The sequence below is a fragment of the Anoplophora glabripennis genome, unplaced genomic scaffold (assembly GCF_000390285.2).
Source record: "Anoplophora glabripennis isolate ALB-LARVAE unplaced genomic scaffold, Agla_2.0 scaffold418, whole genome shotgun sequence".
NCBI classification, from domain to species: Eukaryota; Metazoa; Arthropoda; class Insecta; order Coleoptera; family Cerambycidae; genus Anoplophora; species Anoplophora glabripennis.
The window spans coordinates 230,518-242,532 of record NW_019416647.1 but is presented as its reverse complement, the minus strand read 5'-3'; the positions used below and the strand labels follow the sequence as shown (position 1 = coordinate 242,532).

General features: G+C 32.8%; 1 protein-coding gene across 1 annotated transcript in view; it reads left to right on the top strand.

Annotated features, from left to right (window-relative positions):
- LOC108910088 (proclotting enzyme-like) overlaps positions 1–11,350 on the top strand; it is a 32,984-nt gene extending 21,634 nt beyond the window's left edge. Inside the window, exons 5-7 of the mRNA XM_018714595.1 lie at positions 3,446–3,638; positions 4,004–4,421; positions 11,105–11,350. Coding sequence (XP_018570111.1) covers positions 3,446–3,638; positions 4,004–4,421; positions 11,105–11,263 — 770 coding nt within the window. The 3' untranslated portion in view covers positions 11,264–11,350. The remainder of the gene's footprint in view (positions 1–3,445; positions 3,639–4,003; positions 4,422–11,104) is intronic.
- The last annotated feature ends 665 nt before the right edge of the window (positions 11,351–12,015 follow it).

The following is a 12,015-nucleotide window of genomic DNA, read 5'->3' as shown; positions in this document are numbered from 1 at the left end:
TTTTAAAATGCTGTAATAATTAAAATGGATCAAAGTACCTGTTATAGCAAACCGTAAAAAATATTAGATGTTATGTTTTATTATCTTTTTTCATTATTTTCTATATCTTGTTGCCTTTTACGCAGACACGCCAATGGATTTTCGTTCCCGGCACGCTTCATCCCCCTTACTAGTCCAAAAGCTAGCGATGAATCACTCTCTATAATTTCGACCGGAGAGTATAGTAAAAATACTGAGAAATTCTTCATGACAGTGTGTACTATGGGGTTGCCTATTATTTGGCGTATGTGACGTCACTACTAAAGAGGTCTATTGGAGATATAATAAGTTGTCTTATAAATAAATTTTGATATCTTTGAAAAAATTGGTTATATAAATATCTAGTCATACATCAATTGAAAGGGAATTTTACAGATTTCCATAATTGAAACATATGCAATATGTTAAAACATAGTTAAAAAAAGGACTGCAAAAAATATGAACAATGTTTTTATAAATATAATGTCCGGAAATTCTTCGTTTCCGAGATACAAGATGTTGAAGTATTCATAAAAAATATTTATGTTTATATTTTTTGCTCGAGATATTTCGGATGTTAATTTTTTTTTTGGTAGCGCTTCTATGCCACTTAAATTTTCTCAAAAATTGTGTTAGTTTCTGAAAAAATAGGATAATTTACATAGAAATGATACGCTTACCTCTGTTCGATAGTTGCAAAACGTGATTTTAAAGCTGTTCTTGTAGATGATGACACAAATTGTAGGTAGAATGTAGTGCTCACTGAGTTGAAAAAAAGGAAGTAGTTTCATAAATTCGTTTCATGTGAGGCGTTAAATATTAAAAAAAAATAAGTGGTTATATCGAGCTGTCTCTCAAGATGCCAATCTAAAGGATTAATGTAGCTAAATAAAGATTTTTAGTTCTCACAAAATCCACCATCGAAATGTTATATTCGCGTCAAAATCTGATGGATCGAGTGCTTGTAAATATTAGATGAAGTAGAAGTGTTGCAGAGTTTTTGAATGAATGAGATCTGGTGAATATTCGAGCTTCACCCAAAGCCCGATTAACTTATGGCGAGGCCCCTAAAAAAAATCGATATAAAATTTCAAAACCTAAATATTTGGTTTGATTTAATATTGATATAACATTTTTGAGATCTTATATACAGGGTGGCCAAATGAAAACGAAACAGAGCCATTTTCAGGAACTGCGTCAAGATTGTGGAAGAACGCTCAGACCCGTCGATTTTCGATTCAAAGGTATTTTTGACTCCGCCACTTTCACCCCCCAAGCAAGAGGGTAAGCATCACCCCAAAATATTTAACTGGCATTGGGGGTTGAGTAATATTTCTTTTGAAAGCTCTTACAATTCTCTTTACAACAGGCTTTAAATTTTATAATTCCGCCCATTACTTTGAAAAAAAATTTACATTTTAAAATTTAAATTATGTTTAGTTGGTTACTTACTTAGTTGATTAAATGTTCAAACTGATGACCGCCCGCTTCCATACAAGAATAAAGATTTTGCTCGAAACGTTCGCGCACATTCCGAAGCATTTCCGGAGTGATTCGACGGCATTCGTCGACGATTCTTTGACGCAAATCTTCCAGCGACGCTGGCTGTGTTTTATAGATTTTACTTTTTAAGTATCACCACAAAAAGAAATCAAGGGGCGATAAATCCGGTGATCGAGGAGGCCACTCAATGCTGCCTCCTCCCAATCCAATTCCGTAGAAAACGTTGGTCCAAATACTGATCAAATGATCTTCATCATACTCTGGAACATTTTCAACAATATCAGTCAAGGCAAGGTCAATAGCGTCCAGTAATTGCAAATACTTTTGGCCAGTCAATTTACCAGGTAGAAAAAAAGGACCCACCAGCCGGTCACCGAAAATTCCACCCCATACATTTAATTTTTCCGGTTGTTATGTATGCACCTCGAGAAAAACTCTTGGGTTTGAATCGATCCAATAGCGGCAATTGTGACGATTTACCGTCCTGTTCAGGAAAAAATGCATTCATCAGAAAAACAGATGTTAAAAAGGAACTGTGGATCGTTCCCTGCTCGCTCACTCATTATTTCGAAAAATTGCAAACGGTGGTCATAATCATCCTCATGAAGTTCCTGGATTTTGTATGGATGGAATTTATTCTTCTTCAAAATGATTTGTATGCTAGTTCGATTGATCCCAGACACAGATGCCAGCTGTCTCATACTTAATGTAGGAATAAGATGAACTTGTCCCAAAACTGCAACTTCACTGGCTTCAATAACTATAGGTTTTTCAATTTCTTGTTTTTTATTGGCTGCGTTCCCTGTCTCTTGAAATTTTTTTACTAACTCTAGAACATACTTCCTCCTGATATGTCGATCTTGATGTTGTTCATTAAATAGCTGAGCTGTTCTATTCGCACATTTATTGTTCATAAAGTAAAGCGGAATGATATCTACCCTTTCCGCAATGGAATAAACCATAGTGTTTAATTTTCAAAAACACAATTGAATAAACTACCAACCAACGCTTCCAAATAATACTAGAAAATAATATGGAATCCACTAATTTTACGTTCATTGTCTGTGTATAGCATTCATTTCTGTTTTTTACAATTGTTTTTTTTACGAAAGTGATAACAAATCGACAAAAATTAATGTAACGCAAGAAATACTAAATTTATACCATCGGCGTACTTAACTCCAATGACTGACATATTTACCGTTACTAATTGTTTGTACATAAGTTTCAACTTTAAAATCCAAATTCTTAATAAATATTGGACGAAATTATAAAATTTAAAGTCTGTTGTAAAGAGAATTGTAAGAGCTTTCAAAAGAAATATTACACTCAACCCCCAATACCATTTAAATATTTTGGGGTGATGCTTACCCTTGCTTGGGGGTGAAAGTAGCGGAGTCAAGCAAAGAATGTCCCCCTTTAATTTAAAATCGACGGGTCCGAGCGTTTTTCTACAATCTTGACGCAGTTCCTGCAAATGGCTTTGTTTCGTTTTCATTTGGTATAAACCATGTTACTATGTAACTCGGAAACAAAGTGCTTCAGGACATATATCCGTGCGATTGTTTTTCTTATTTCTTTCTTATTTGTAACACCCTGTATAGAGTGTTACATTGAAAAAAATTTTAGCTTGGGTTATTACTAAAAAACTAGAAAGTACAGCAACATAACGTATCGCGTACCAAATTGAATTCCACTCAAAAAACTGAACAAAAAAGCCTTACTAATAAAAAATTCTCATAAATAAAAAAAATTCGAGCTTCTAACATTTCAGCTGCTTTTTGCTTTTTTTTAGGTAGGTAATAGGAGAAAACCCTGACAAACGTCGAATTGGGTCTGTTCTGTACACAAGTATTTTTAAATAATGCCTGATGAGTAAATAGTACTTTCAATAGGTATATTAACAGATGTCATGTTTTTGTAGAATGCGGCCAACCAGAAAACTCAAAGTTTCGTGTGATCGGTGGAGAACAAGCTTTACCAGGGCGATGGCCATGGATGGCAGCTATCTTCTTACATGGGTCTAGAAGAACTGAATTTTGGTGCGGTGGAACGCTAATAACGGCGACGCATATTCTTACAGCCGCTCACTGCACCAGAGATTCTCGACAAAGACCGTAAGTAGAAGTTATAAGTATCTACATGGGGTATATGAGTAAAACATTTATAGGGTGATTCTATTTATTAAATAATGGTACAAGTTTCTATCTACATACTTCAAAATTATCTGTTTGAAGGTTTATACTTTGTTATTCATTTAAGTAATTCTGACTCACTAACTAGATAACTGATTATAATTGTTTTAATTATGGTTTTTCAAAAAATTAAAAACTTGTTATCAAATGCAATTAGAAAATCTTAACACAAAACTCCAACTCCTCTGTCTACTGTTATTTGCGATTTGCGCACCTACAGCAATTTAGATCGGCGCCTATGAACGTAGGTACTGCCTGTTGTGAGTGCATTTGTATTATTTTTGTAGGTTTGCTGTGCATCAGTTTACAGTTCGTTTAGGAGACATCGACTTAAAGCGAGACGATGAAGCTTCAGCTCCAGTCACGTTCAAAGTTACAGACGTTAGATCACACACACAGTTCTCCAGAATTGGATTTTACAACGACATAGCCATTTTGAAGCTCGACAGGCCTGCTAGAAAATCAAAATATGTGATACCTATTTGTTTACCACCACCACACCTGAAAAATGAAAAATTTGCTGGAAGGAAGGCTACAGTTGTCGGTTGGGGTACTACGTATTACGGTGGAAAAGAAAGCACCGTGCAGAGACAAGCGGTGCTGCCAATTTGGCGAAATGGAGACTGCAATGAAGCTTACTTCCAGCCCATTACTTCCAGTTTTATCTGCGCTGGTTATTCAGAAGGAGGAACCGATGCATGTCAAGTAAGTCTATAACTTCAGTGGGCTCATTTAGCATATTCTTTTAATTCATATTCAGAATGTACACATCGTAGTTAGTTGATATGTGAGAAACCAGAATTTTATGCCAATAGCTTTGTTCGAAGAACGGTTAGCAATTATCAGAAATCATCAGGCGCATGCGCTTTTGTGAAATAACGTTCGAAGAATAGCAAATTACCAACGCTAACAACATATATTTGGTGTTCGTATAAACGGTTGGAAGTGATCAGAATAATTCCCAACGATTCAAAAATGCACAAGTTTTGTACAGTAGAATTTGCAACATTTTTTAATATTGTTAACCTATAACTTGGGTCTAACTTCTTATAATGCCGTTTTGTTCTCGTAATGTTCAGTCATAACTTTAATGAAAAAATTTTCCCCCAAAATAAATAAAATGTAACTTTTAATGCATTTGAATTGATTTCTTTCTACAATTTTACACACCTACCTTAAAATTTTGTATATTTTTTACAATGTAATTTCTACCAGGATTCTACCCAGGTTTTTATAAAGTGGGGGGACAATTTGATATTTCAATGCAACTGTGGTATTAGTAGATCTTTTTAGTAGTGACGTCACATACGCCAAATAATAGGCAACCCTATACTGCACACTGTCATGAAGAATTTCCCAATATATTTACTAGATCCATTTTCGACCTTATGTACTTTGGACATAAGTGCCAAAAAAACGTCTTCTTTGTCTTGACCTCAAATATCGCGATAATTTGGCAATATTAGAAATATTTAAGAAGTTTCAAACCCCAAGGGACAAACTAAAAGAATTACTGAATTTATATATTTAAATTTATAGAACAATATTGACTTTTAAAGTAATTAATAAATTAAAATTATATCAATGTTCCTGAGCATGCGCATTAAAGATAATTTCATGTAAGCGAAGTAGCCTCACAACAGGATATCATTCAAGAAAAGTTTGGTATTGGTTAAGAGTACGTCTATAACAAACCACTTGAAGAAAAAAAACACCCGATAAATACACTGACACAGCACAACACCAAGAAAAACAATAAAAATATTTAGTAGAACTAGAAAATGCCAATATTAAACAAAAGAAGAGAAAAACGCTAATGATGACAGCGATAACATATCAAGATCTCACCTGCGTATGAGGCTATTCTTTCCGAGCATGCGCATTAGGCATAACACGGCTAATGTTAAATTTTTACTTCATTTAAATTTAGGAATATTCTTTTGTATCATTTTTTGTAAATTTTAAGCACATTAGTGTATCTATTTTACCAAACACGTGTTCTTTGTTCTTAAATACTTCTAAATCCTTGTAAAAATAAATTAATTTGAAGTTGTTGTACAATTTCAACTATGACAATTTGTTGCGGTTCGCCTAAATATGTGACGTCACACTAAAAGAGTCTATTTTGCCCACTTATTTTTCAATTTCGCATCGCACCGAACGAACTGAAAACCCATGGAAAAAAAATCGCCCTCAAACTCAAATGAACCGAACATCCTTAATAGTCCAAGAGCCCGTGGCACATTCTAGTAACCAACAGTAAAGGCTGATTTTTATCCGTATGTAAGGTCTTTTATGGTTCATAAGCGAAACGACCTTCAGCTGCTGCTCTTCGGGTGGAGGTGAGGCCACCCGCTTTGAAAAATGTCAAAAAAAAATAATAGTACCGAAGCTGAGATTGTTTGTATACTTTGTTTATAACAATAAATGATAAAAAATCACGTTCAGCTGAAAAAATTCCGGTGGAAAACGCTTCAGCTGCGCGTATAGACTTGTATGAAAATCATATTAAAAAATGTATGTGTATGTTATATAAACAAGCTACACGTAAACACGCCTCTGGGGAATAGCCTTCAGCTGAAGAGTTTCCCCTCACATAAGCCAGCTAATTGTTATTTTCACTAATCTTATGCACATACCTATGATTTTGTAAAATTTAGGCTTTGATAGAAAAAAGTGAAGGTTTTTTGCAAAAATTAAATTGTACAAATATGTTCATTGTTACTCGAATAATGCGGATAAATATTGCACAAAAAAGTGTTTCTATTAATTCATTATTATGTGGCATAATAATGTTTATTTAGTACCAAAGGTGAAATCGATTTTAATAATAGTAAAAAAGTGTATGTTATGAAAATAAACGTCGGCTGAGCACGCGTCGGGGGACTAGCTTTCAGCTTGATCAACAATAAATTGAACGTATCTATAGTAGGATCATATTCGATGCAAAGTAATAAATCATTGCCTGTCAAGGGAACCAATGAAGTACGCTTTTAAGGGTTTTACAAATTGAATAATTTCTTTATACATTATGAAGGGACGAGGGGATCAGTTCAGGTCTGGCACCCTTGTTCCTACAAAAAATCCTTTATTCTCATAAACTATTTATTTTAAATGTAATTTATTATAAATCCAATTTGTTTGCTAAATTCCACATATGTACTACATTTTACCTCTGTACGCGCCACTGTTGTTTACTTGTTTTTTGGAAGCGCTCTCTAATTGACGGCAAAGCTCGCCAGGTTAGTATTTGACGTATAACCGACCAGTTCGTACACTCGATGCACCTGGGCGACTACAGCTACTACCAGAACACAGTGCGTATGCAGCGGTATTTCAGATTTTACAATGAATTTCATTTTAAATTTGAAATGATTTATCTTACGCCTCCTAAAAATGATGACACGATTTTCCTTTGATAAAAGACCGACAACTTTTTGCTCTACTTTGCATCGAATACGATCCTACTATACGACATTTTTGTATCTATGACATTCATGTAAGTGTCCACCTATACCTGCTACAGTGGACGGCCGAAACTTATGTACCTACTATAGTCGATTAATATTATCGTACTTTTTATCGTACGTATTGTCGTACTTTTTTTCAAAAGCAAAGGAAAAAGAAGATATAGATATTAATTCGAGCGAATATGAAAGCGATATCGAGAAAGTGATGTCGAGGAAAGCGGCAATGAGAGCGACAAATAAAATAATACATTAATAAAAGCATTTTTTGTGCCAATTTATCCGCATTATCCGTCCTGTCGCCTATTCAATAATATCATATATTTTTTTACAGAGTAACAATGAACATATTTGTACAATTTCATTTTTGCAAAAAACCTTTATTTTTTTTATTCTACCAAAACTTAAATTTTATAAAATCATAGGTATGTACAGGGTGATTCACTATATTTTGACCCCCCTTTAACTTTTTTGTTTTGAGAGCTATAAAAAAATGTGAAATATAAAAGTTGTACGAGTTTTCATGAATTTTTCGAAAATGATAGTAGAAAAACAAGTTAAGTTTTCAGACATTTCTGCATTTTTATTAAGAAAATAAGACATCTTGTAATTGTTAAACCTTTTTCAGACATTTCTGCCTTTTTCCAATTACGTAAGGATTTACAGATTTAGTTATAATATATTTTGACAGATCATACATTGATATGATCCAAAGTGCGTATAGGTATTTTAACTAAATCTCACTAATTAGGCCGTGAGATGCTTAATTACTCATGGACAATGTTATATGGTAGGCCGTGACAGTGACAGGTAATGTCATGACGACATTGTTATTGTTTGATAGTTTGTATTATTATTTAATTAAAATGGGTTACACAGAAGTAGAAAATTGAAATATTATAGGAATTAAAATAGAGCAAAGTTCTTCTCCATACTCTATTTTAATTCTAAATAATTTTCTACTTCTGTGTAACCTATTTTAATTAAATAATAATACATACTGTCAATCAATAACAATGTTATCAAGACATTACTATCTGTCACTGTCACGACCTACCATATAATGTCCATGAGTAATTAGACCTCTCACGGCCTAATTAGTGAGATTTCGTTACATTACCTATACGCATTTTGGACCGTATCAATGTCCGATCTGTCAAAATATATTATAACTAAATCTGTAAATCCTTACGTAATTGGAAAAAAGGCAGAAATGCCTGAAAGAGGTCTAACAATTACAAGATGTATTATTTTCTTAATAAAAAACCTTCTTTTCGTTTTTTAAAAGTATCTTGCTTATTGTTAGAGATGGACCCAACAAACCCTATATGGCTATGCTCTACAGGGAACGTTCTATCCAAATATGTAAAAATATACAGGGTGTTCCATTTAACTTAACAAAGTTAACATCCGCGGCCATTTTGTTTGGACTTCATTTGTTTTTCTACTATCATTTTCGAAAAACTCATAAAAAATCGTGCAACTTTTATATTTCACATTTGTTTATAACTCTTAAAACAAAAAAGTTAAAGGGGGGTCAAGATATAGTGAATCACCCTGTACATAATATTAACGAAAATAACAATCAGCTGGCTGATGTGAGGGGGAAAACTCTTCAGCTGTGCGAAACTCTCAAAAAGGTACGGCCCGCCGAGCGGCCCGTTACCTGCCAGAATAAAAGTTAATGACCTCAGCTGGGGGAGAGAAGACTGTAATACTACTATTGCTATGTCGATCCTACGTAACGAACTACGTGTATTTTTTTTTCCATGTACATTTATAAAGCTTTTTTATCAGTTATGAATTTGTATTTACATAAAAATAATATCGTAACACCATATCAACAGGGATTTGTTAAAAACAAAAGTACAGGTAATAAATATAATACCTATGGTGCTTTTTTCGACTTTAGTTCTGCAATTGATATGGTGGATCATGATATTTTATTTGTAAAATTGGAAAATATTGGCGCATTAGGGGCATTGCTCTGAATTGGCTAAAATCATATTTACAGGATAGATTGCAATGTGTGCATCTCAGTGATGGCACACAATCAAAAGTTTTACTGAATAACAGTGGGGTACCACAGGACAGTTTGTTGGGCCCGGTATTATTTATTATTATGATTAATGATCTGCTTGATATAGCAGACAGAGATGTGTTACCGATATTATATGCGGATGATTCTAACTTCATTTTCAAAATCAACCAGGACAATTGCTCCACCGAACAGATTCAACATCTTTTACAAAATATAACGGAATGGACCAAAAAGAATAAGTTAAATTTAAATTGTGATAAATCTCATCTCATTTCCTGCAAGAAATACAATTTCTGAGCTCAGCCCATTAATTAAATTTGATCTGGTAAGTCCATGCCTGTGATAGATGAATGTAAATTCCTAGGGATACATGACATGAAATTATCGTGGAGTTTACATGTGACCCATGTCTGTAACAAATTAAACTCTTTAAGCTTCTTATTTATACAACTAAGACCGGTAGTTGCCGATTCAACGTTTCTCTCATTATATTATGGACATGTATATTCCTTACTATTCTTTGGGGTAATTTGTTGGGGAAACTCTGTAACTGCAAATTTGGTCTTGATAGCGCAAAAAAATATCATTCGTATAATGGCACAGGTCCCGAGAAAATCTACATGCAAAAACTATTGCTTAAATATAATTTATTAACATTCCCTTCTATATACATGTACTTCAGTGCTACGTAAAGAACAACTTAAATGAATTTATAAAACAAGAAGATATGCATATACATAATACAAGATACAAAGACGATCTGCGAATGCCACATCAGTGTAGGACAGATAAGGTATTCAGTCTATGTCTATACGTATATTTAATAAGCTACCAAAATATTTAAAAAATGTAAATTCACAAAATAAATTCAAACAAGAATTAAAAAAATTTCTCCTCCCTTGGGCCTTCTACTCGGTTGATGAATATTTTAAACATTAATGTTTGTATTTAATTATTTTCGGTGACGTATCCTATATTAAGAATTGTATGTTGTACAATGTCTTGATCTTTGGAATTAAAATAAACAAACAAATCTATACAATATTTTTCAATTTTGAAAAAATCATTTTATTTTGCTCCCCAATAGCTATACTTTTACCAAGTTTCATATAAAAATATTTATTTTTGAAAGAGATATAGCTATTTGAAAAAATTGTGATTTTAAGCGGTTTTTTTGCAATAACTAATTAATTTATTTATCGATCAAAATCGGTTTGGACTTATTGGATCCGTATTAAAAAATTCCTACAACTTTTGTTTGATATATTTTTTTCTAAAATGTTTAGTTATCTTTATAAATGGAAAAAACTGTTTTTGCGAACTTTGGACGCCATTTTGAAAGTGAAGCCTAAAAATTCAGGTGGGGTAAAGTAGTTTATTGAGTTTTTTCCTAATTTTTACATATTTTCAATTACTGAACTATTTTTTGACAAAAAAATGAGGTATTTTCGACAATTTGATTGGACTAATAAGACCTTACATATGTGAATGTCAGCTTTGGTAAAATGACTATTCTCAAAATGCCACGAGCTCCCGGACTGCCCAAATGTACATATAAATATGTACAGTTTATGGTTATAATTAATTGTAAACAGGATATTTGTGACACATTACTTAGGGGGGAAAATAATTATATAATTTCGGTACTGATATTCGGCGAGACGTGCAATATTTTAAACTAAACCAATTTAAAATAAATTTATAACTAGTATACCAGGGTAAAATATATGTATTAACATATATTTTCGGTTCAAACATTTTTATTATTCAAGGGACAAAATCCTACATAGAACTACAATTATGTTTTGTTGTTAAACCGATATATGTAAACTACTTTAGATAAATTAAAAAGAACTGCATACTATATCAAACGTTTCTAGGGAGATTCTGGAGGGCCTTTGATGGTTCTTTGGGAGACAAGATGGATTCAAGTAGGAGTGGTCTCCTTTGGCAATAAATGTGGAGAACCAGGTTATCCAGGCGTGTATACAAGAGTTACAGAATATTTAGATTGGATAGACGAGAATACGCGAACATGATACATTTAGACTTGTAAATATTATAATTATTGTAATTTCACCAGTGATACAAATTACGTGATTAGTTTTAGGTTAATATGTAACATATGTAGATGTAAGATAAATTATTTTATTATTAGATATTTGATATTTATATCAATAATCCTTTTTTACTACAATTATTCTTATATTTACTTATAATCTGTTTTTAAATAAGAGTTTTCACAATATTTCATTGCATGTATCATATAGAAAATAAATTAGAACCTTAGAAGTTTAATGAAGCGTAGTTTTTCCAGGTGGTTTCCTCAGTTTTCTTGGGGCTCATTTACTACTCATGCTATCAATTTCATCTAATCTCATTTGTTTTGGCTTATGATAGGTTTTATTAAATATATTTCTGGTAACAATATCAGTATATTGAAAATGGAAATCAAGTGTTGCCTATTAAAATATAATACAATAAGTACAATATAACTTTTTAAAAGAGTGTAAAAAGATTACAACATTCTTCCAGCATCACTAAGCAAAAATAAAACGAACTTACCCAAAGAAATTTTAAAATCTCGCCAGACTCATAGACTTAAAGAACAGAAAAAATTCTACTCTTATATATGGTAGACAAAGGTCACAAATTCTTTACCCCTGTAAAGCTCCGCTGGTGCGGAGGGGCTCTGTGGCGGCGCCTTGCCCTATAGAGATTTTGATAGTAAAAAAAATTATTTGGGTTTACAATGCTATCTGGATAATTAAATAGATTAGCATTATGAAAC